A 27,241-nucleotide genomic window follows, 5' to 3' on the forward strand; every position below is an offset into this window, starting at 1 on the left:
TGTTATACTAGCTCATTTTGTTTCTTTAGAGAATTTAAATCTATTACATAATCTACATATAGGATCTTAAATATTTTTATTAAATTTAAGGCTTCTAATTGAGAGAAAACATGTAATATATGTTTTATTGGATTTATTTATGATATTGGATAAATCAATAAGATTGTTTTCAATTGCATCCATTTTTCTGCAAATATATATGTTCTTTGTTTATAGTTTAAAAAAAACTCTTGCATATATTTGAAAAATATTTTATATTAATTTATTTGAGGTGAACCCCTTTATGTTTCCAAGAAATGTATAAAATAGCTATTAACCATTTGAAAGCATATGTCAGTGAGGTTCCAATTTTTTATGACTTCTAATTCTGTATCTAATTTTCTAAAAGACAAAAAATATGGAAATTCAGAAGGAGGGGCTAAAAACATCAAGAAACTCTTTATATTTCATTATATACCATGCGATTTCACCCAACAATGTATGAAAAGGGAAAGTTAATACTAAATAATGTGAATATTTGAAGTATTTGAATACAGTGCAAAGAAGTATTAGACTACACAAGGTAAAGAACATGTAGTATATGTCGAAGGTGGTGCAAAGGGAATAAGAATTCAGACTATGTTTGAAGCAAATTTTACAGAAATCAAGAGCAACTTTATAGTTTTGTTCTTAGAGATATTAAAGTTTTTGACTTTTTGAAATACTTGGGGATGGTGCATATCAATCATAATCATATTGGCTTTCAGAAATCTGTAAGTTGTGTGATTAGTTGTATCTGGGTTTCATTAATGATCACAAATATTCTAAGTTTTATAGGCTCACCAGGAAGATTCCTAAAACACCAGTTTTCGTTTCCTACAAATTAACAATAAACTGTCCTAAGTATTAAATTAGTTATAAAGTGTGTTGTTTGCATATCTAAATTATACTACTTGTGAGATATTTGATTGAAACATGTTGATGGTATAAATAGGTGTTATATGAAATACACAATAGAAATTTTGACCAATTCCCAATTGAGACTTTTATATTTCTGAAAAACACTTTTTATTTTTAAATGAAACAATAACAATTTCAATGGATAAAAGTTTAAAGGATATTGCATGACATTTCAGAGGTAGATTACATGGAAGAAGTATCAGCAGTTATCCATTTGTAACACGTAGCACTTCAGGACATTGAGATAAATATCAACCTTTTTACAGTCATTGTCTAGGCAACTGATCATGCCATAAAAAGAACGAATGCTAGCATCTTCATCATTGGATTTGAAGATTGGCAGGCTGGACCAGGCAGGATAGTTCCTTTCTTCATCTCCATTCTGAAGCTGATCATCAAAAAACATATTCAACTATCAATTATATTATAATATTTTATTGCCTATTCCTTCTAAATGCTCAATTAATTTGTAAGAAATTAGAATTGTCAAAACCAGCTATGTGTATGGATTTCAGTGACCTTGGTGAGTGTAGCTAAAAGAGAAATATTTGTTGCTTGCCTTTTTGTCTGATCAATTACATTCTTAACAGAAGTTGACAAATGGACAATCAGTAACTTACTTGCTTTTAGACATAGATTTGAAAAAAAAAGCAATGAAGGAATAGATGTTTATTATATTGCATAAGGAATGCCCCTTTGTCTTCAGAAGTCCCTGAATTGCTTTTTGTGAAAATAGGTCCTGGCATTGAAATATTGTCCATTTTTTTCATTTAATTGAAAACAGAATTTTTCTCACTTATTTTATTTTTGGTTATATCAATTCTTCATATAATGTGAATATTCTTAACCCAAGGTGCAATGATTTTTTACTTGTTGGTTTAAGATGTAAATAGTCATGGGATGGTAGAGCTAGCCTTACATGGTCAGGTACTTAGTTGTCTTGGTGTCTATTTTTTGGACACAGAAAAGTACTGTTCAAATTAAAATGAGGAGCCCTTATGTTTTCCTGAGAGCCCTGTGATGTAAGGTTCTGAATAAAACTCTTTTCAGAAAGTTGGAATTGCCAGCTTACAATTAATAGTATTGTTTTTTAGCTATTTGGATGTCACAGATTTTTTTGCTTGTTCCTATTTTAGTTGTTGTTTTGTTTGTTTTTATGCATTTTTAAGTGAACTGCTTCAAAACTCTTTGCTTGCTCTGCTTACCTCTTTTATAAGGAGAAAAGTGAAAAGACGTATATGGAACTACTCACCATTCTGTTGATGATGGAATTCACCCCCTGCTCGACTGAGTTGATCTTTAGCTTTATGTCTGTGGCTTTGGAGATGATAGTATCAGGGATATTTTTCAATGTAGATATTTGACGCACTAGATCATTCAGAGGGCTTTTCCAGGCTTTCAAAACCATGTGCGCTGATTTCAGTAGAGCTCCATACTAAGCAATCACATTTGAATAATATAATAAAGTTAGATAAGACAGGTTGTATTCAAGAGACTGAAATAAACTTCCTTTTTTTTAGTCAAATATGAATTTACAATCCATCGTATTTGTATAAGTTATATAAGACACACTGTGGAAGTGTAAAATATTGTAACTGCATTGTAAAGTAGAATTCTAGAGTGAATTATATTCAGAAAGTTCAATGGAGTGCTTTATGTAGTTTCTAGAGAAGTGGTGACTCTTATGAAATATAATCTTGATTTTTATCACTTTCCTTCATTATTTCACTGTGCTTTAAATAAGAATTAAATAGACACAAAATGTTTGCCATTAAGGAGAACATGGGGATACATTCTAATTGCACAAATACAGAAGGATGAATGATAATTTTCAATCAACAGAATATTATGATGGTTTATGTAAGAAGTCATAGGTGTGAGGGGACAAAATAATAATTAGCAAAGTCATGATATGTACACTTCTAATCACACAGCAGGATGGTATATGAATAACATAAAGTACACATTGTATTCCTTTCTTCAGTTGACTTTTATACATGGCACAGGTGAGGACAGTTAGGCATAAATATTTAATATTGGAAACCAAAAGAAAGCCATAATATTTAATACTTAAAGGTCAAGATGAGATGGTGAACTGGTTGCTAATACAACCAATTCTGTCCACACAGAATCCATTATGAACACAATAAATACAACTGCATTGTTATTTTAAGCCTGCATCAATATGTTTTTAGCCTTGACTTTCAATGGCAGTTTAAAAATCCCCTACAGAATAGTATGAACCATACAATTGGTGGATAGAGGAAAAGGGTTCTCACTGTGGACAATTTATAGATACATGAAAATGTTACTTGGCACATTTCACTTACAAGTCATCAACTGGCAGTATAGTTTTCCTTTTATTACATATTCTGTCTCTATATTCCCACAAAAATGATTATCATTTAACTTTATTATATATTCTGTCTCTATTTTCTCAGGCTCAGGATTTTCCTGCCTATATAATACTTTTAACCACTTACAATATGGAAAATCCAGTGTATTTTTTCAAAATATTGCTGAAAACTCTATTGTGTGTGAACTCACATGTGTGTGCTTGGCTTGTTCTTTGTTTTCTGGAATAGGGAGCGAAGTAGTGTGGCATCTCGTGAGGCTTTTGTCTTTGAGCCCAGGCACTTTAGCATAATGCTTTTCCTGGAATTGATGAAATATTCAGATGAGATCAGAAATTGTGAAAGGGTTAAATGAACAGAAAGTAATGAATTTAAAGTGAGTACTAAAAACTGAAACTAATATATTACATAAATGATCCTGAAAAGTCTTTTGCTTAGGACTCAGGTGCATTTTTCTCCTTCCTTTTCTTCTCTTCAGCCCCTCCCCCATCTTCTCTCTGCTACCATCAACCTTCTCCTATCATCCCACCCATACTCCATCTTAATTCTTGGCATCTTTTTAAAATTTATTTTTTTAGCCAGGGTTTCCTTGTGTCCTCACAGAGTTTGTACACCAAGCTGGCCTTAAACTCAGAGATCCACCTGCCTCTCTCTCCCAAATGCGGGGTTAAAAGATGTGTTCTAGCACACCACTACCTGATCTCTTGGCACCTATTATTTGATTATTATTGTTACACGCACATACTCTCTCTCTCTCTCTCTCTCTCTCTCTCTCTCTCTCTCTCTCTCTCTCTCACACACACACACACACACACACACACACACACACCACAAACATGAGGGTATGCTCACACCAATACCTGGTGAGTCTGTTTAATACTTGTGTATATATTATTTCAGGGATGATCATAGAGTATTGTATAGCCAATTAAAACATTCATTCCCAGGGAATACTTTTAATGGCACTTTAATCTTTATCTGTAGTATCAGTTTATATCCATCTACATTTCAAGCTTCCCAGACTTCTCTTTACTGTGTGCAGTCTTTATAGATGTGATTTGTCCAACAGATGCTAAAATCAGCAATTCTCCAATTACCAATTCTTTTACTTGCCATTTCTAACAAATGCCACATTTTCCAACATTTTTTGCAATTATCTTCGCATGTACACAAGAAACCTCACTTAGGTCTGCAATTAGGAATATAGAATACCATTGTGTTGGTTATGACTAAAAAGTCTTAAACCCTGCACAGAATGTACTAGAGTACATAAGTTATGAGTCAACTAAAATGTAAACATATTTATTATTTTCAAATTAATCAGCATTCAATTATTTTATGTACTTTTATGTCTTTATTTTTGGTAGTATCCATTACTTAAAACTAGTATTTAAAGCATTATTTAATACTACCATTAGTGAATTATTTGATAGTTTAAAGAAATTTGGAGATGTTTTTGTTGATGTTCCCCATCAGGAAATGTAAATGATAGAAAAAACAACATGTAAAAAGAATGCTAGGAAGAATAGGCTTTGCAAATATTGAACCTACTTCTACATCCCAGCTATGTTCAAAAGTCATATATTGTGACTTTGTTGACTGGAGTAGAATATCTAACATACAGTCTTCAAAGTGCTGCCATCATAAAGACATAACCAACTGTATATGCCAGACCTTGTTATCATTAAAACTAATATCTTGGAATTCATTATAGTTTAGGACATTTGGGAATCTGAAAAGCAGTTACATGCTTTCTTGCTCTCTCTGGTTTTGCCCCAGTGTCTTTAACTCTACTTAATTTTTGCAAGTCACTACAATGGATATTCTTTTATTACAAGTTTGCAGTATCTAGGGAAAGGCAACTGGCTAAAATGGTAGAATAATGTGTGGAGGGGAAGGGAAGAAGGAAAAGAAAGGGGATAGTCAAGTAATAACTAAAATTAGGAGCTATTTAAAGGATAGCATGGTAATGTATACATTATAAGCTTTCTAATACATATAGATATATGAAGACAATCTAATGAAATAGCCAAATAATTGAGGAGACCGAGCTCCATCTGACTTCCTCTTGTCATTAAATGAAGACTTCTATATGAGTATCAGGATGTATTTAATTGAGTTATTGGCCAAAGGGGTTGGAAACCATTAAACAACCCTAGACGTACTATTTCAAAGACTATAGCTTGTTCTCCACAAACTGGAGGCAAGGGCCCATTGCTAAAGACAACATCTACACAACTCATTGAACATAAAATAGTTGAGCTGATGGATCCATAGAGCCTTCACTGTTGTGTGCTAGCATTTTTGTCATGATAAGGTACTCTGCACCCTATCAAAAGAGAATCATAAACAACAACACAGCCACAAATCCTTTAATCTAAAACGGTATCCTGCCTGCAAATAATGCTAGGACAAGAGTGGTACAAAGCCTGTAGAATTAAATAACCAAAACCCGACTAACAAAATTCCAGAAAATACTGAACCCATACCTAACACTGCTTAGGTGAACAAAACCCTGAGATTGGACAGCCCAGAGATGTAGGCAAAATCAAATGTTACTCTTCTAGAAACAAAGACAAATAAAACCAAGGAAATCTAGAGAAATAAAAGGACTGCTAATGCCCTTGTGCTGTACTCATAAATCAGAGCCTTGTTCAACTATCATCAGAGAAGCTTCTTTCTGCAGAACAAAGACAGACACCCAGAGACAGACAGTTTGCAGAGAGTGTGAGACCTTGAAACACATCTCTAAATGGGATGTCTTTATCAACTCCCAGTACTTCGAAGTCATAGAATCCTGAAGAAGATGTCATGGAAAAATGTAGTAGCTAAAGGGAAAGGAAGACACAAAGAAATCAAGGCTCTCTAACTCAACATGATTTATATCCATATGAGCTCACAGAAACTGAGGCAGCATGCACAGGGCACAGATGGCTCTGCACCAGGTCCTTTCTAACTCTGGTTTCATTTTTTATTGGATTTCAGAGTTCAATAATGAAGGGATTGATCTGTTTTTTGTGCACTCTCTTGAATTCTATGCTTTGTCCAATTTTGATGTATTTATTTTTGTTTTATCTTATTTTTATTTATTATTATAATTTAGAAGTCTGTTTTTCTCATGAGAGACACAAAGTGAATGGATTCCCCAGGAAAGGGTAGGTGGATACATGGAAAGAATCTGGAAGGGATAGATGGAGAGAAAACTGTAACTGATATATATTATGTAAGAAAAAAATCTATTTTCATTAAAATGGAATAGTCAAGTGATAGCTAAAATTAGGAACTATTTGAAGATATATAGATATAGATATAGATAGATAGATAGATAGATAGATAGATAGATAGATAGATAGATAGATAGAAGATAGATAGATAAGCAGACAGATTGATGGAAGTGAAAGTAACCCATTAGATAAAGGAATACTGAATCAACATTTCCTTTGTTGTTTTGTATGTCTTTATGTCATAAAAGTAAACTTAAATAAATGTTAAACAGGAGATAAACATTGAAATAATTGTGTTTCAGTCAATATTCTACATTTTATTCAAGTATTCTCTTTCTGGTCCTATATTTCAATAACTGCTGTGTTCTTTTTGAGAAATAGTGCTCATTTGAGATTTAGATCATAATGCTTTCTGCTTTAGGCTCTACATACAGTATATCAACCATTGTGATTGAGGTTTGATTTGCTAAGAAGCCAGAAGTTAGTGGGGGTACTTACAAATTCAGTGAACATCTCTGAAACTTCTATACTGATATTATGAGACATACTGCCTGCTAAATCAAACATGTCTTCCAAGAACATAAAGCAACGGACGTTCCTCATTGCACAGAAGGGCACCGATGCCACATTCTTCCACAAGAACAGGTTGGTCACTAGTAGGAGCAGTATCCCTGTTAAAAAAAAGTAGAGAACCTACTATGAGATATATTCTTGTGAGGGTGTTAAATGCAATCTTATCAGTGGAAGACTTCCTGTCATCACAGTGACTTCCTATGAAGAAGCTGTTTTGTTTTGTTTTTGCTGTTGTTGTTTTATTTGTTTGTTTTTAATCACTGTAAGAGTAATGGATAAAATAAGTTAAGTAATCATATTTTCTCATATTCTCATTTTGAGTCATAACTATACTTTTTACACTTTTAAAAATCACACCCAAGAGTATACTTCATTCTACAAACATGTGGAACTTAATTTGAGTCAAGGCAGGGTGTTCAGATCATTTAATGTCTTGCGACTTGCTTCTGATTTTCAGTAGTAAAAGATAAGTTATGAGTTTGTAGAATTTTTTAGAAACATTTATTTAATCTTATGTATATTAGTGTTTGCCTACACTTACATAGGTGTACCATATCTACACCTGTTGTCCATGCAGGTTATGAATGCATCAAATTTCTTAAAATTTAAGTTATATGTAGTTGTGAGCAGTCACAGGGTGCCAAGAAATGAACACAAGTTTTGTTCAAAGCAGCAATGGCTACCCCTGATCCAAGTGTTAAATTTCCCCTAATATTAGATGGGGCACCAATGTGACAAGGACAGCTCTGTGGATTAGTTTTATCTTCAAACTATATGGGAATAAATACACAACTGTTTACTGATGCTGATGATGTAGAAAGTTGTCAATAAATTATTCCATAATCTAAAATAGATATTTATGCACCATAATGTCACATTTCCTCCTTTGCCAATAGCTCCCTATTTTGTGTAATGCAATTTTAACATTTTTGATAATGACCAAGATTAGTTTTATCATCAATTTTCTTTTGAATAATGCATGCATCAATATTTAACATTTGAGTATCAACATGTGTTTATTACAAAGAAAATTCTATTATTTTAGTGGCACTATCAGAAAAAACTTCTGATTAACAACTTTGATAAATAGAATTGAAAATGTGCAACTGTAAATTAGGGTATTGGTAAATTTTATTCATGGAAAAAATCTGAGCATAAACACATGCACACATGCGCATGCACACACACACACATATCTTCTGGTTTTCAGCTATAGAATTTTTGTAACCTAACTAGTCCTTATGACTTTGTCTTGTGATTTAATCGCATCAAATCTATGCTTGTTGTCCATTCATCTTGCTTGTAAATAATATCAACTTTACACAACTTTACTCACATTTTTTTCTGTCATTTAAGATTTCATATGTTTTGATAGTCAATCCACATCCCCCAACTCTTCCAAGCTCCACATGCCCTTTCTCATCCATACATCTTGTGTCATTAAAAAAAATTAAGACCAATTTGCAGCTGCAAGTATTCTTGGAGGTGTAGTCTTCTACTAGACTCTGATCCAGTTACCAGAAGTCACACTTAAAAAATTATCCTCCTCTCTCTCAGAAACTTAGAATTGTCAATAGTTTCAGGGGTAAAAGATGTGTGCTAATGCCCCTGCTATTCTGGTAATGATCTTGTATGAATTTACACAGATTTTATGCATAATGAACGTGCATTTCTTTTGAGTAAAAAAAAAATTAGGCTATATTAATGCACATCTGTTATCCTCATTGATTTATCCTTGGAATAATAATGATTACATCATTCTAATCAAGCAGTTCATAGTAGAGAAACAGGAGTCAGAGTAAGCTGCTTTCTCCTTCTGTAGTTATAAAATCTATAGTGTGGTTTCATTACAGTTAAAACCTCAATATCTGTAGTTTGGACTTTGTAAAAGTTACCATTCCGTATTCCGAAACTTTTTTTCATTCAATTGTGTAGACATACAACTTTCTACTGATAAATATCAATAATATTCCTCTTTTCTAAAATTGTTCACTTAAGAAAACAAAAATATTTCTCTAGACATTACTATATATTCTTTTAAGAAGAAGTCTTCATTGTGAGAACCACTGGTCTAAGAGTCACTAGTTACTGTCTTGAGAGAAAATTAGAAAGTAGTTCTCAACTTTTTCTGCTTTACTTCTTTGGGTTACTCATTAATGAATATCTGTTAATTTCATATACAAAGATAATGCCAAAAAAGTAAGCTTTCCAATCCATCTTTGTACAGTTATGAAATAATTAAGGTCAACTAGAGGAAGTTCAGAGAAGAGCAACTTACAGGAACTTGGTTGAGTCAAAGACAGCTGCATCTCTGCGGAGTCCCACTGCAGCTTGGCTGCTGATTCAGGAAAGCTGTTTCACCAAAGTCCTGTTTCCAGTTAACTTTCCACCTCCTATATAGTGCAGCACATCATCCCCAAGGCCACACACTGCTAGGGGGCAGGAAGAAGCAATGTCTGGAATCCAATGAGGATACCATTACTCTCACCCATCATTAGCTAATAGCCTTATTACAACTAACCTTGGTATATAGGCATTATTTACCTCATTTTTATGCCATGACTATGATCTGAGTTATGTCATAACTCACGAGAGCCATTTCTGATCCAAGAAGACTGATTTCAATTTATCACATCCAGGGTTTCCCTGATAGTTCTTTTGGTTCTTATAAGTAACAACCATAGACTCTACCTCCAGACCCGAGTTTAAATCAAAGCCAAACATACTTGTTTCTCTCCACAATAGTTTTATCAGTGTAAGGTAAGTTTATATATCTGGCTTGGGTTGGTACAACTAAGCAGGTCCCTTACTGATACGTCATAGCACTAGCCATCATAATACCACATGATCCTTTAGAACTCATCAATCTCTATGAGATCTTTTGCTTCTGTTTCAGTAGATTTCTATGTTAAGTAAGTAGAAAATGTAGCATCTCATTGTATAGTCTCTTATTCTTAGTACTGTTTAAATTTGATTCCCTGAATGTATTTTGTATTACACGGATGTGCCGTAGCCCTCACTATTGTACAGTTCATGGAAAACTAAGTACATGAACCATGGAATATTTCAGTAACCTTGTGGCTTATCATAATACTTCTTACCATGATAGACAACTGCTTCCAAATTGTTAACTGGAATCTTTGCTTGTAGATGGATTTCCAAATCTGTACAATACTAGATGTTATCTTTATTTAGAGGAACCTTACAGATAGTTATCAGAATCACTGAAGGTCCAGTTATCTCCACAGCAAACAAATGCACAATGAATTGAATTCAGTATTTCCTGAAATGTTACAAGAAATCAAGCCAGTCCCTCATTAATTAATTATAATGAATAAATAAATTAAAAATCACTAGACATTTCACTTGGTTCCTCTAAAGAGCAAAGTTATAAAAAAACAAGATACACCCACATATTAGCCAAAGTCAATATGATATCTTGATCTTTTATATTCATCATAAAAATAGAACCAAGGCTGCGATTCAAAACTGCTCTAAATTCTGGTTACACAGTTTGGTAGATATTGGTTTCTCTCCCTGTAAAGGTATCTTGCTTGGAATTCAGATTGTGATGTTTTTGTGCTTCAATTTATGATATAACCCAGTGTTTAAAGTTGCAATATAGTGTATAGATTTGAGAGTCAATATGGAAACCTCTAGGAATTGTTCTCAGAAATATTCTATATCTGTCTACCTCTGTGACAAAGAATCACCTTAAGTGTAGGTAGCAGGACTCCATGGGTTATGCCTCACAAGGAATGACAAGGACAAGGGAATTACAGTAACAGGATTCTATCCTGAAGCTTCATGTTGCTAGAAAGTGTATGATCAGCTGCCTTACCTTTCTTGTCATATTCAGGAGTTCTCTTAAAATGTGAAGAACAATAAACTGTATATTATCAAACACATTCAGTATTTTATAGGATTCATCATACAAAGGAAAAATGGAAATTTTATAAATTTCGTCATCCATTCTAACATTAGTCTTCATCATCTTGTGCCTCTTCCATAAGGCCACTGAGCTATCTTTGTATAGTAGGCTCCCATTCATTTTCCTGGACTAGGGCAAATTGGGGAGAGGGTCTACTCTCTTAAACAGGAGTTTGTGACATCACCTGCTAACTTGCTCCAGGCTGACCCTGTGGCTATATCTTACTTGTCAGCCATGCATGTCCACTGAAAGGTCCCAGAACTGGGATAACCATGACCATACCTAAAGGCTTCCATTTCCCATAATAACCTAAGTTCAATTTGATGTCATCTTCTCAGATGATTCTCTTTAACATTAACATAGACTATACATCATAACAGGACTTCAATCTACAACACATATACATCTTTTATTATAATTTTTATGCTTTATGCTATAATTTTAACCCATAATTAGCCATTCTTAGCTTAAGAAATCGATGTCACTTTAATGTTGTTATGTCTATATCTGCATTCTGCTATTTACTCTTTCTGTACAATTTTAAATATGTCCTAATCTATGCTTGATTAGGTAAAAATTTACCAAATAGCATAATTAGTGTGTTGCTGGGGGCTCAATATATCTAAGATTTTACAGTGTGTGTGTCTAGTCAGATGGCAGAGCCCATATATGCCAGTAACACTAACCATTCTACAAATGGAATGCCTGTAATAATTCATACTAATGCCATCTCCTTTGCCAAAGCAGTAGGTTCACATCTAACACCTGTACCTCTTCCTCTCAGTGAATAGAACTGTACTCTTGACATTTCAGTCTTCAGAAAAACAAGAGTGGGACATCTATTGCCCAATTAAACATTGCTTTCAAGACATTCCAAACAATCTAGATGCTTCTTCTGGAACAAGATTTTTTTGACATTTCCTTTATCATCCTGTCTGAATTGCCTGTCATAAGTTCAGTTTTCAGTCCAGTCACTGTTACGCTGGTCCTCTTAACTGACTCTGTTTTATAGTTCACCCAGTAGAAGAAATAATCTGAAGAGACCCAGAAAAGTCCCTCCGGCAGCACTCATACTATGACCATGCTTGTACTCACAAAGGTTGCTTCTTTACCTACAATACAGCAGTTGAGAACTGATGCCTACAAGTAAACATAGAGTTGTGTACTTATGAAAGGCTAGAGTTGACACAAGAAATTTGCTAGGAATGAAATTCTGCTAGAATTTCAAGTTAAGAGCCCTAAAATATACCATACATTCTTATTTCCTCACACTCTTAAAAGTTATATTATATGGTTTCAAATGTATTCAACTGTTTATCACATAATACATTTAAAATAAGAACTGATCCTCCATTTAAACTTTATAGCTTATCTCTTCTCATGACTTAATTCCAAATGCATATTTTATTTTACCATAAGATAGAAATTAACATAAAATTGGAATGCATGAATATAGAAATCAGCCATACAAAACAACAAAAGAAGTGAGTTTTCTGTCATGCAAAATTTGAATACTCTTATCACATGACCAAACTAAACTCAACTACTCACAGATTAATGCCAAGAGTGGGGATCATTAGGCATTTTAGAAGTAAAGGTTTGTTGAGGATACTGTAACTCATGAAACTAAATAACTTGAAGGTTATTGACAAGAAATAAAGTACTAAGAATTTACATCCCAAATTCAAAAGCCCCCATTCACTTCAAATTCTTAAATATATGCTTTATAGGTAACCAACAATTGAGGATGATTGAGCTGGGAAACAATATTTCAACAACTAGAATTCAATTCATTCCATCCACTGGGAATGGTAATTCAAAATTATGCTTCTGGCTTCATTAAGTGATAACTTCTCCTGAACACCCAAGTTCATAAACTAGTTGGCTTATTTTCCCTATTGTTCAAAATAAGTATGAAACAAACTGATAAAAGAAGGTAGTTGATTTATTTTGGTCTGGAAATAATATTGAAGTAGAGAGAAGTATTTATCTAATTTAAAGACATCTCCATTGCTATTTCAAAATGGATAAATCTATCCTTTGGGATACATCCTATACAGATGGAAATGTTAGAAACATTTATTAGTACAGTCCACAGGCTTGTACATTCTTGGGAAGTCTCCCTTTTCTAGCATACTACATATGTTGCTGAATATAAAATCTCTGCCCATTTCCAGTATGGAAGATGCTGTTGTTCTTCCACCAATTCATTGGAAAGCTGAGGGTGAACAGCTTTTAAACATGTTCTGGTAACATACTGATGTATAAGTGGTAGAGTTTCAGAGTTTCTCTATGGACCACCTCTGTGCTAGCCAATGATTTAGAACAAAATGAGATTTACAGCAGGAAACATTTCACTGGATCATAGTGACAGAGACTGTCATGCACATTGAGTTTTTTAAGTGCTAAAGCAGTCAAGATAGATGTTAAAAAATGGAGGAGGAAAAATTGATCACTTAAAGGAAAATATGGAGAGGACATTAGTGATCTCATAGCAAAGTTTTATAAGTGGCTATTTCAAGGGTTGGAAACCTAATACAGTAAAAAAATCCTCGAGATTATATATATATATATATATATATATATATATATATATATATGTGTGTGTGTGTGTGTGTGTGTGTGTGTGTGTGTGTGTGTGTGTGTGTGTGTGTGTGTATATGCTATCTAAATAAAATTTACAAATATCAGGAGACAGTTCCTGAACACTCCTTGTCAACATATAAATTTTCTAGTACCATAAATGATTTACATATAACCAAATTGTTGGACAAAGAGATTCTATGGAGGTCAAAACAATAGCTTTTGGTGACACTCCACAAATTGAAGGTAATACCCTATTGCATTCCTTCATACTCATTGGACAATGAGAAGTTGATCTGGTGCCTATCTAGAACCTTTAGGCATATGGACTATTTTTCAATGTACTGTGAGACAGAAGGGAAAGGTAAATACCAACTCAGCTGTAAATCATTTTATCTACAATGGTGAACTACCAGCAAGATATGCTGCTACAAGGGTGGCATAAAGCCTGTTGGAGTAACCAACCAATATCTGATTGAGGTAAGGCCCATTTTGTAAGATGGAACCCATACCTAGAACAGTTTGGGTGGACAAGATCCCTAGACTGGATAGGCCAGAAACTAAGAGGAAAATCAAATACTAGTATTCTGATGAAGAAAAGTAGTAATAGAATAGATATTAAGGATATTCTACTCAACTCATAGATCAATGCCTTGTTCAGATATCATCAGTGAAGCCTTCTACCTAACTGGACAAATGTAAAGAATGAAAGAACTTAGACCATTTGGGCCTAAAAGGGTTATCTCCATAAAATCTCTCCCCTCAGGACTCTAGAAACTCTGTGGAAGAAGCAGTGGAAACGGTGTAAGAGCCAGAGATGATAGAGAAAACCAAGGACTCAAGGACTTCTCGCACTACAGTGTGGCATACATATCAACTCCAGAGGCTATGATAACACGCACAGGGCCTGAAAAGGTTTGCATCAGATGGGATACTAGAGCAGGAAAGAGAAATTGACACCTAGTCCTGTCTATAGCTCAGAAGCTATCTTCAATTGATAGCCACTTGCAAATGAAAATTTAATTTTCTCTAAAGGAGCCTCACTAGGTTAACAAATGACTTTTCATTAAATGTCCTATTGCACATAGTAGATGACCAACACAAAACAAGCTCAAAGTATCTTTGGAAGTTCTTTGTGCCATAACAGTGTTAAAGGATTTTTTAATCATACAGATTCTTTGAACATGTAATTTAATTTCCAGTTTATGTTTTTATGGAATTCCTGTACATCTGAACTTATGTCTCCGTGTCTATATATATTTCATGTGCTTCTTCTTTGGGTCTTTTTCTTGTTTGCTTATTTTGTCTTATTTCAATTTATTTATTTTATTTTATTATTATTCCTGAAATGCCTATTTGTTTTCTAAGGAGAGACAGAAAGGGTGAGGAGCTAGATGGGAGTGGATATTGGGAGGAATTGAAAGGAATGTAGGAAAGGAAAAAAGTAATTCAAATATATTATATTATATGAGCTATACATACAGAAAGAGCATCTGCAGTGACAGATGAGAATGGTCTTGTTCTCCATTGAACCTAACTGGAGTTCCTCTGAAATAATTTATTCCATTGTCTATGTGTGCTCCACCCAGAGAAGGAAGTCAAATATATTGTGAAAGTGACAGTTACTACAGAAAACTAAATATGATAATGCATTCCATTCATTCAGGACCTTAAAAAAAGTAACTGATGTAGCAATGGGGCCTGTTTTCTTTTGACTGTACCTCATTTTGTTTCTGTTTATCAGTAATATTTTGGAGTTATGAACACCAATATAAACTCACACTTGTTTGGAGGATATTTTGGGATATTCAGTGACCTGGCCTATCCTTTGCTAAATTCCATAATATTATGCTAATAACTATATACTTACAGACATGGAGTACCAAAATCATATATTAAAAACCAAAACAGTAGCAGATAGGGACTTGCAAGAAGATACTATGCAAGAATAGAAAAAAAAAGCACAGCAAAACCGTCAGAGGATTATGGAAACATGTGCAAAAGTGTTTATCTTTGCACCAAATTAAGTCTCATTGGTGATGCTAATCTAAACATACGAATGATTATAAGCTAATCTTTGTGCATTAAATAGCTGACAAAGGGTGTCATCCTTGAGAGTTTAATTTTTACTCTGCCAGTACTCATAGTTACTTACTGCTCTCTGTCTATTGCTGTGATGCTATGAAATCCACCTTGCCCCACTTGTGCTTAACATGATAATTGAAACTACTGCTCTGTGGTTTTTATTGTCTTGTTTTTTTGTTTCAGTTATTAATTAATTAATTAATTAATTAATTTATTTATTTATTTTTGGCATCCATTTCTAAGAGATTGTATCACAGAAGACTTTACAAAAGTCTAGGTTTTAAAGTATTTCCAGTTCCTCCTCTATGATATTCTCTGAGCCATAGATGTAGGATATATACAATCTACAAAAATAATCTCAGAAGGATTTGTGTGTGTGTGTGTGTGTGTGTGTGTGTGTATTTGTGCATACACAGATAAACATAGTCAAAGAGTCTTTCATCTTCAAAGTGGGGGTGCATGTGAAGGATTTCAGCAAAGGAAGTTGTGGGGGGAGAAAAAAGTTGGAAAGACAAAATTCAATTTTAATTTAAAATATTAAAAAGAGTGATTTTTAGAGCAGGAGAAAAATACTAACAATCAAGATGAAAGAGGTGTTTTCATTCTACTGATTCCACTGAATTTGGAATGTTTAATGGACTAATTACAACATACACATCATTTCTTTTCATTATGATATTTATTTATTGCCTGAGAATTTAATGAATACATATAGTGTGTTTAGATCAAATTACTCACATATTTTCTCATCTCAAACTACTCCCATACCCCTTCATTGCTTTCTCATCCAACATCATATAATCTTTTTTAACTTGCTAAGTTCCCACAGTAACCATTAACTTACAAAGATTATCAGCTAGCTGTGGGATTTTGTGAGCCCCTCACCCCTTCATTCTGGGATTTTGTCTGTCTTGATCCTGTATAAATGTTGTGTTCATTCATAGTTGTTTTGAATTTCTGCTTACAGAGGCTTTTATTGTTTAGAAATTACATTCTCAAGGATTTCCACACTACAATTTTTAAAATTTCTATTCTCTGGTAAGTGTTGCAAGTATCACGTCTCTGTGAGTGTAAATATAAGTATTTAGGAAACCGTTTATAAGAATTGAAATAGTGGATACTTATGACATGTCTAGCCACACTTTCTAGTCCCTATTAATAACATGTAGTTTGAGTTCTGACTTTTGTTGGTGGCCTTAAGTCCAATCAAAATACAACTGGATACTCATGTAACATTGGCTCTACTACTGTAGCTGTAGCAATGAGTATTTATTGTCAGGCAAGTTTTTACTGTATTCAGCATGTTTCATAACAGAGAAAAAAGTTGTTAATAATGTTTTTATTAACAAGGAGAGTGAATAGTACCTTCCATCACTATGGCAGCTGTTGAATAAGAATGAAACCTCTGGCTTTGTACAGGCTTGATTGCTCTATGACTTAAATACATCGTATCTTTACATAAACAAGAACTCACTCCAATTTTTTGCAGAGAGTAACTGAGAGTGATAGTAGAATCTTTTAAGGGTCTGTAGTAATCCACTTACCAGTACTGCAAATGGCGTAACAGCACTTCTGACCAGACATTTTTTTTCTGCAAATGTCCAATACAAGAGAGACATTTTTTCAATGCATAGAAAAACTATGTTTGTACTCTTGATACATACATATTTTTAAATGAAGTTTCTACAATTGTGAATATGCATATAGCTTTTTCAAAGGACTTTAGTATTAATTGTATCTCTCCATCTCTACCCTCTACCCTTCTGCCCCTTTACCCATTTCAGGTAACACGTGTTATAATATTCCCCTTTGTCTTTTTAGATAGCCTGTATCCCATTATCCTTCTTACATTTGCTCATGGTCACTTATTAGTTTACTGACTTCCACAGATATTATTTAATCCCAATATCTATAGCTTCACAGCTAGGTTCTACATACAAAAGAGAAAATAAAACCCTTGCATTTCTGGCTGTGAAATATTCCATTCACGAATATTTATTTATTTATTTATTTATTTATTTATTTATTTATTTATTTATTATTAGATATAATACTTTACTTAAACTTAAAATGCTACTCCCCTTCCCGGTTTTCTGTCCATAAGCCTCCATCCCTTCTGCACCCCGTCCTGCATACGGGTATTCCCCCCATACATCTCCCTTACTGCTCCCCCATATTCCCCTGCACTGGCAGTCCACCTTGGCAGGACCAAGAGCTTCCCCTTCCACTGGTGCCCTAACAAAACTATTCTCTGCTACATATGCAGTTGTAGCCCTGGGTCAGTCCATGTATAGTCTTTTGGTAGTGGTTTAGTCCCTGGAGCTCTGGTTGGTTGGCATTGTTGTTTTTATGGGGTTGCCAACTCCTTCAACCTTTTCAATACTTCCTCTAATTCCACCCAAGGGCATCCTGTTCTCAGTTCGGTGGTTTGCTGCTATCATTGACGTCTGTATTAGACATGTTCTGGATGTGTCTCTTAGGATAGATCTATATCCAGTCCCTTTCAGCCTGTATTATTTAGCTTCACCAATCTTATTTAGTTTTGGTGGCTGTTATATATATATGGGCCACATGTGGGCCAGGCTCTGAATGGCTGTTACTTGAATCAATGCTCTAAACTTTGCTTCCATATCCCCTCCTATAGATATTTTTTTCCCTTTTAAGAAGGAGTAGGACCATTCGCATTTTTGTCATCCTTCTTGAGTTTCCTTTGGTCTGTGGACTGCATCTTGGGTAATTCGAACTTTTTGGCTAATATCCACTTATCAATGAATGCATACCAAGAGTGTTTTTCTGTGATTGAATTACCTCACTCAGCATGATATTTTCTAGTTCATTCCATTTGCTCATGAATTTCATGAAGTAATTGTTTATGATAGTTGAGTAGTACTCCATTGTATAGATGTACCACATTTTTCCTTGACCAAGTTGTCATTGAGTCGAGCATTGTTAAACTTCCATGTATACATGGGTTTTCTGTCATTATTGTTGTTATTGAACACAAGTCTTAGTGTGTGTTGTTCTGATAGGATGGATGGGATTTTTTCTATCTTCCTGTATCCCTGAGGCCTGTTTTGTGACCAATTATGTGGTCCATTTTGGAGAAGGTTCCATGAGGTGCTGAGGAGAAGGTATATCCTTTTGATTTAGGATGGAATGTTCTATAAATATCTGTTAAATCAATTTGGTTTATAACTTATGTTAGTTTTTCTATGTCTCTGTATAATTTCTGTTTCCATGATTTGTCCATCGATGAGAGTGGGGTGTTGTAATCTCCTATAATTATCATGTGAGGTGCAATATGTGCTTAGAGCTTTAGTAAGGTTTCTTTTATGAATGTGGGTGCCCTTGCATTTGGAGCATATATATTTATGTTTGAGATTTCATCATTTCAAAAAATATTGGATTTTTCCTTTGATGAATATGAAGTGTCCTTCCTTATTTTTTTTAATGACTTTTTGTTGAAAGTCAATTTTATTTGATATTAGAATGGCAACTCCAGGTTGTTTCTTCGGGCCATTTGCTCGAAAAGTTGTTTTCCAGCCATTTACTCTGAGGTAGTGTCTGTCATTTTCTCTGGGGTGTGTTTTCTGCATCCAGGAAAATGCTGGGTCCTCTTTACGTATTCAGTCTGTTAGTCTATGTCTTTTTATTGGGGGATTGAGTCCGTTGGTGTTATGAGACATTAAGAAATAGTGATTTTGCTTCCTGTTTTCATTGTGAGAGGTAGAATTATGCTTATTTGTCTCTCTTTTGGTTTCTTTGCAAGGAAATTATATTCTTGCTTTCTGTACGGTGTCATTTCTCTCCTTGTGTTTGAATTTTCCATCTATTATCCTTTGTAGGGCTGGATTTGTAGAAAGATATTTGTAATTTTGGTTTTGTCATGGAATATCTTGGTTTCTCCATCTCTGTTAATTGAGTTTTGCTGGATACAGTAACTTGGGCTGGCATTTGCGTTCTATTAGGGTCTGTATGACATCTGTCTAGGATCTTCTGGCTTTCACACTCTCTGGTGAGTAGCCTGGTATAATTCTTTTTTTTTCTTTTTTTAGGAGCTAGGGACCAAACCCAGGGCCTTGTGCTTGCTAGGCCCTGGTGTAATTCTTTTAGGTCTGCCTTTATATGTCACTTGACTTTTTTCCCTTACTGCTTTTAATATTCTTTCTTTGTTTTGTGCATTTGGTGTTTTAACTATTATGTGACGGGAGGAATTTCTCTTCTGGTCGAATGTATTTGGAGTTCTGTAGACTTCTTGTATGTTTATGGGCATCTCTTTCTTTAGGTTATGGAAGTTTTCTTCTATAATTTTGTTGAATATATTTTTGGCCCTTCAAGTTTGAAGTCTTCACTTTCTTCTATATCCTATTATCCTTAGGTTTGATCTTCTCATTGTGTCCTGGATTTCCTGTATGTTTTGGGATAGGAGCTTTTTGCGTTTTACATTACCCTTGACAGTTGTATAGATGTTTTCTATGGTATCTTCTGCCCCCAAGATTCTCTCTTCTATCTTTTGTATTCTCTTAATGATGCTTGTATCTATGGCTAGTTAAATTTTCCTTAGGTTTTCTATATCCAGGGTGGTCTCCCTTTGTGCTTTCTTTATTGTTTCTATTTTCATTTTCAGTTCCTTCACCTGTTTGGTTGTGTTTTTCTGTAATTCTTTTAGGGATTTTTGTGTTTTCTCTCAAAGAGCTTCTAACTGTTTATTTGTATTTTACTGTATTTCTTCAAGGGAGTTAGTTATTTATGTCTTTCTTAAAGTCCTCCATAATTATCAAAAATAGTGATTTTATATCTAAACCTTGCTTTCCTGATGTGTTTGGATAACCAGTATTTATTTTGGCGGGAGAATTGGGCTCTGACGATGTCAAGTAGTCTTCCTTTCTGTTGCTTAGGTTCTTGTGCTTCCCTCTAGCCATTGTGTTGTCTCTGGTGCTTGCTTGTCTTGCTGTTTCTGAGGGTGACTTGACCCTGCTATAGTCCTCTGTGTCAGCACTACTGTAAAACCGTTTTCCTGTTTTCTTTCAGCCTTTCCTGAGAGCAGGTGCTCTGATTTCAGGTGTGTCAGCGCTATTGGAGACTTTCTTCCAGCTCTAGGTGCAGGCAGGAATCAAAGGGTCCTGCCACTGATTGCCAGTAGGTCCTTGCACCCAATGGGCACAGTTGGCACTATGCGATTCCCACTTGGGTCTGGAGTATGGGCAGAGGGTAGTCTCCTCTGACTTTTCAGGAGTGTCCTCACTTCTTAGAGTCCAGTTATGTCCCCCATGGGATTTGGGTGCGGGGAGCTGTTTGACTAGCTCAGTTTAATCGTGGGTGCAGATCAGAACTGCGAGTACAGACAGCTGTCTGTTCCTATATCCCTGTGTCCAGAGACACTTTGTAGTTTCCCCTTGGACTAGGGATGTGGGCAGAAGTGTGCAGAAGTGGCAGTCTGTCCTGCAGTTTCAGAATGTCTGTAACTCTGGGTGGTCAACTCTTTTCCCCACAGTATTTGGGTGCAGGGAACTGTGGAATGGTATGAGTTCACTTCTGGGCAGAGCCAGAAACAGAAAGTACTCTGACCCAGAGGACTTCTGCCTCTGTGTATCCTGGTTCCACCAGGAAAGTCACTTGGTAGCAGAAAAGTAGGTCTTACCTCTGCTCTCAGCTGTGGCAGTGCTTCTGGATACTCTCTTCCAGCTCTAGGCATGGGCAGGAATCAAACGGTCCTGCCCCTGATTTCTCGTAGGTCCCAGTGGGGACAGTTGGCAGTATGTGATTCCCTCTTGGGTCTGGACTCTGGACAGAGGGTAGTCTCCTCTAACTTCTCAGGATTATCCATACTTCTGAGGGTCCAGCTCTCTCCCTCACGGAATTTGGGTGCAGGGAGCTATTTGACTAGTTCGGTTCAGTCCTGGGCGCAGACCAGAACTGAGGGTACAGGCGGCTGTCTGTTCCTATATACCTGTGTCCAGAAGCACTGTGTAGTTTCCCCCTTGGTCCAGGGATATGGGCAGAGGTGTGCAGAGGTGGCAGTCTGTCCTGCAGTCTCAGGATGTCTGTACTCCTGAGTGGTCAGCTTTCTTCCCCCATGGGATTTGGGTTCAGGGAACTCACAAATATTTATTTTTGCCTTTCTATTTATTCACTAGAGAATTTTGATTTTATTTACAGTTGAATAATATCTTGCTGTGTAGATATGCTACATCTCTATTATCCATTCATTAGTTGATGGACAATCAAGTTCTTTCCATGTCATTGCTATGGTGAATAGAGCTGCAATAGAAGTGAATGGGTAGGAATCTCTGTGGTAAGATACACAATTCATCAGGTATAAGCCCATGGGTAGTATAGCTGAGTTGCCTGGTATCCCTTTCCTTGCTACTTTGAGAAAACTACATACTGATTTTCATAGTCACTCCACCAGTCTACCCAGCAAATATCAAGCTATCTTAGCAGTGTATATTCAACATAATTTGGCTAAAACCATTTCATGTGCTGCTTCTCCAATGCAAGAAAATGGCAAAGAGAATCATTAACATTCACATTAGTCTGCTTTGGAATTGCAGCAGCACTGTGAACGGATACTGTATCTATCATGCTATATTGAAGCCACAATAAACTCTTCCTCACAAAGGTCACTTTTGTCTGGTGATTGATCACAACGGTAGAAATGGAATTTATATAAATGTCATTATCTTTAATGTATATCATCTTGAGGCACTGCCCTAGTACCACTGAGCTTTCTTGGTATAGAGAGCTCTTATTGCTCATACTGAACAGGAGAGGGTCCTTCATCAGCTACAGAACTTTTGTTATACCACCTACTTCCTTGTGTCTAATTGACTCCAGGCTTGACCCTATAGTCATATCCTGTTGACCATTTCCTCATGTTTGCTTAAAAGGCCCAAGGCTTGATGAACAATGCTTGCAATAAATGGCTATCATTCCCCACTTATCATGTAAGTTCCACTTTAATTTCACATCTTTGAGTGATAGTATGTAATTTGAGTACATACCATGTAGCCCACCAAGACACCATGATCTTAATATCTTTCTTTATATAATTTTCATAATATAATATATGGTAGACACAATTAACCAGTCATAGCTTAAGCTCAGTCTAGTTACCATTAATATCTCTACTTCAATCTTTATACCCAGTGCTCACTGTCTCTGAGGAATTTCTTCATGAATCATGAATCTACACTGTACTGCAAGTAGCTTTTGCAACAATAGAATCATTCAACATACTAGTGGGGGTTCAATACTTCCATGATTTATCATGACAGTCCAGTTGCAAGTGCTTATTATATGTTATCATTTGTGAAATTCACTCAGTTATGAAGACAATGCTGAACATTCTTCAAAGGAACTGCTGGAAGTGACTCATATCCCTAGTGATATATTTTTTTTCTCTTGAATGAATTGTTCTCTTGACATTAGAGTCACCGAAAAACACATTAATGTTACATCTGATCTAATGTCAATTTTGTCTACAAAGTTTGCTTTTGTTTTCATATAATATATTTTGATAATTTTCCTCCACTCTTTGAAGATTCTCTGCATCTTCTTGTTTCATTCTCTTCTCCATTCATCCCTTCTTTCCTTCTCTCCTTCTTTCCTTGTTTCCTTCCTTCCATTTTTTACTTCCTTGCTTCCTGTCTTCAGCCAATTAGCAACAAAAATCCCCAAAACAGAAAAGAAAACAAAAGTAATCCATTAATCAAAGAAAGAAACAAACAAAACATGAACAGAACAAAAAAATCAAACAAAAAATATGAAATAAAAGTTAACAAACAAAAAAGCCAAACCAACAGCAGCAGCAGCAACAACAACAAAATCCGTGTATTTTGTTTTGTGTTGGCCAGTCATTCTTTCTATGAAGATGACATAGTCTATCCATTGGAGAAAACTATTTTTTTCTACTTATTAGGAAATGCCAATTGCAAATAACTTTTTGGTAAGGGTGAGACTGAAAATCTAAGGCCTCATCTTAGTACTGGGATTCCTTCTGGCTTGAATCATTTTGAGTGATATGTGTGCTGCCAACCAGACTCTGACAGTGCGTATGTCCATTAACCCTGTTGTGTTTGTTTCCTTGGAGACATACATCACCTGTCTTTTACAATATTTCCTCTTTCTCTTTTGCATAGATCCCTGAGCCTTGAGGGGGGAGAATTTGATGTAGACATCTCATTTAGGTTCGAATTCTTCAAAGTTTCTCATGCTATGCACATTGTTCAGCTGTGGATTTCTGTGTTCATTCACATGTACTGTAAGAAGAAGCTTTTCTGATGAGGGTTAACTAAGACATGTATCTATAACTATAGTAAACTGTCATTAGAAGTCATTTCATTGCTATGTTCCTTTATCCGAATAACGGTAGTACATTTTCCTTTAGATGTCTTTAATCTTAGTTTCTTGGCAACTATGGCATTGTAAGTTCCAGCTTACGGAATTGGCTTTAAATTCAAGTTTTGAAAGGTGGTTTATATCTCCTATAATATATGTGACACTATTGTTCCAGTATCTCTTGAAAGCAGGTTTCTGTTTTTAGATCATAGGATTTATTGCGGGTGATAGTCATGATTACCATTTTCATCTGTTCACATGAAAGCACCAAAAGTTCTAGTCAGTTGAATTGAAATGTCTCAGTGGGCACCAGCTAAACTTCTTTTTTTTTTTTAATTAACTTGAGTATTTCTTATATACATTTCGAGTGTTATTCCCTTTCCCGGTTTCTGGGCAAACATCCCCCTCCCCGCCTCCCCTTCTTTATGGGCGTTCCCCTCCCCATCCTCCCCCCCTTGCCGCCCTCCCCCCAACAATCTAGTTCACTGGGGGTTCAGTCTTGGCAGGACCTAGGGCTTCCCCTTCCACTGGTGCTCTTACTAGGATATTTATTGCTACCTATGAGGTCAGAGTCCAGGGTCAGTCCATGTATAGTCTTTAGGTAGTGGCTTAGTCCCTGGAAGCTCTGGTTGCTTGGCATTGTTGTACCTATGGGGCCTCGAGCCCCTTCAGCCTCTTCCAGTTCTTTCTCTGATTCCTTCAACAGGGGTTCTATTCTCAGTTCAGTGGTTTGCTGCTGGCATACGCCACTGTGTTTGCTGTATTCTGGCTGTGTCTCTCGGGAGAGATCTACATCCGGCTCCTGTCGGCCTGCACTTCTTTGCTTCATCCATCTTGTCTAATTGGATGACTGTATATGCTAAACTTCTTTAAGTGTTGTCTTTAACAGTAAGATATGACCGTCAAATTATGGAGAGCAAATAGCTGTCTTTGTAGTAGCCTGTGAAATGTTGGGGTCAAAATACCCCTTTAACCCATTACTCAACAAGATATAACTGTCCTTGCCTTAGATAGTTTACCTGGTGCTATGTGATCCTGAGTGAGGTAACCCAATCACAGTAAAACACACGTGATATGTACTCACTGATAAATGGATATTAGCCCAATGCTCGAATTACCCAAGATGCAAAGCATGGACCACATGAAACTCAAGAAAGATGTCTAAAATGTGGATGCTTCACTCCCTTAAAACGGGAACAAAAATATCCATAGGAGGTGATAGGGAGGCAATGTTTAGAGCAGAGACTGAGGGAATGGCCATTCAGAGCCTGCCCCACATGGGGCCCACATATATACAGCCATCAAAACTAGATAAGATGTATGAAGATAAGAAGTGCATGATAACAGAAACCGGACAGATCTCTCCTGAGAGACACAGGCAGAGCATGTCAAATACAGAGGAGGCGAATGCTAGCAGGAAACCACTGAACTAAGAACGGGACCCCCGTTGGAAGAATTAGGGAAAGGACTAGAACAGATGAAGGGTCTTGCAACCCCATAAGGACAACAATGCCAACCAACCAGAGCTTCCAGGGACTAGACCGCTACCGAAAGACTATACATGGATTGACCCAGGGCTCCTACTTCATACTTAGCAATGAATAGCCTTTTTGGGGCACCAGTGGAAGGGGAAGCCCTTGGTCCTGCCAAGGTTGGACCCCCAGTGTAGGGGATTCCTGGGGGAGTGATAATGGGGGTAGATGGGGAGGGGAACACCCGTATAGAAGGGGAGTGGGAGGTTTTATGGGGCTAATGGACAAAAAACTGGGAAAGGGAATAACATTTGAAATGTGAGTAAGAAATACCCAATATAATAAAAATGGGAAAAAAGATGGCTAATTGTGACATTGTCTCCTCCATTCTCTGACTTCTCTTAAATACTTTTCATGTATGTATATATTACAGGAAGTTTCTTTAGTAGTTGGTTTCCATGTGATTTTTTTAAAAATTCTTCCAAAGCCTACTTTAAAGACATTCCAAGTATCTGCAAATAGTTTTGCTATGAACAATTTTCATAATCCTACTTAATTGTCCCATTTCAATTACCTCAACATTTTACAAGCGCAATTCACATTCCTGTCACTGAAACTCAAACTTTTCTACATCTATCTTGTTATATGTGGTATTCCAGACAAGAGAAGTGGTATTCTGAGGAGAAATGCAGAAGTACTTCCTTGTACCTCTTATTCTATAATTTTATTTGTACACATAGTTTGTTTACTTGAACATTACAATGAATATATTGTGTTAACCTTTGGAATACATAGCTTTCCCATCTCTGTTCAGTGTAATAATTAATTTAGAAAAAAGTCTTCAATAAACAGCTACAATTCCGGTGAGGAAGCAAACCAGGGACAAAGTCATCATTTCTCATGCCATTAAAAATTGCACTAAAAATGTTCAAAATTTAGTCTAATCATCATTGCACAATAAAGCTATAAATCTGATCTACCAATCCAGTGTCAGGCTGTTTTTTAGTGTATCTACTATTAGCACATATTGAATGACTACTACAAATGACTCCAAATGTTTTGTATACAATGTGGAGACAAAGGTGAAATGATGATCTGAAAAAAATGAATGCAAACTATTCTATACAGAGCAACAAATAGAGTGACTGGAAAAAAATTTGATGTGCTTCTCACATAACCAAACAATGTTCAACAAATGTGGGCTATTTTACAAATGATCACTGAGAACACAAAACAATCCTTATCTACGTTATACAAGTTCACCAGGGAATCTACAAATTATGTATATTAATAACTAAGCTATTATTAATAAGAAAGAATAAAGAATTTGAATTATCTTTCCAAACTCAAAAATACATTTTCTCATTAACTTACTAAATATATACGTATATATAATCAATGCAAAAGATTAATTGAACTGATAGGAAGCACCCCAACACATGAACTTTCTTCACTCTTATCACCTTAAATAATTAACCAGGTTTGTCTTTCTGCCCACAGTGAACTTAAACTAATCCTGGTCATGTATGTCCAAAAAAATTGCTTCAGATTTTTTAAAATGTGTTTCCTTAAAGTTGGGAAAACAGATAACTAAAGAAACTGGATCAACTCATTTTAGCCTGTACAAACATGTTGACACAAAGAGAAATTTATCTAATTGACTTCACTTTCCAATAAATCTTTACCATCTTATAATTTGTCAAAAGTTATTGATGCACAATATGTGACTTAAGATGTGAA

The 27,241-nt window shown here is 35.5% G+C and overlaps 1 protein-coding gene across 2 annotated transcripts; it reads right to left on the reverse strand.

Annotated features, from left to right (window-relative positions):
- Positions 1-1,138: 1,138 nt before the first annotated feature.
- Positions 1,139-9,459, reverse strand: Prl2c1 (prolactin family 2, subfamily C, member 1). 2 transcript variants are annotated; one of them, NM_001044271.1, is made up of 5 exons: positions 9,369-9,459; positions 7,016-7,188; positions 3,487-3,594; positions 2,192-2,374; positions 1,139-1,327 (listed from the first exon to the last, which is right to left on the reverse strand). In NM_001044271.1, the coding sequence occupies exons 1-5, from the start codon at positions 9,397-9,399 to the stop codon at positions 1,139-1,141; spliced, it is 684 nt and encodes a 227-aa protein (NP_001037736.1). In that variant the 5' UTR covers positions 9,400-9,459. The 2 variants fall into 2 exon arrangements, with proteins under 2 accessions (NP_001037736.1, XP_017456142.1); XM_017600653.1 differs by having other exon boundaries at positions 1,139-1,321; positions 9,369-9,399.
- Positions 9,460-27,241: the final 17,782 nt, after the last annotated feature.

Source organism: Rattus norvegicus, chromosome 17, assembly GCF_036323735.1.
Source record: "Rattus norvegicus strain BN/NHsdMcwi chromosome 17, GRCr8, whole genome shotgun sequence".
Lineage (NCBI taxonomy): Eukaryota > Metazoa > Chordata > Mammalia > Rodentia > Muridae > Rattus > Rattus norvegicus.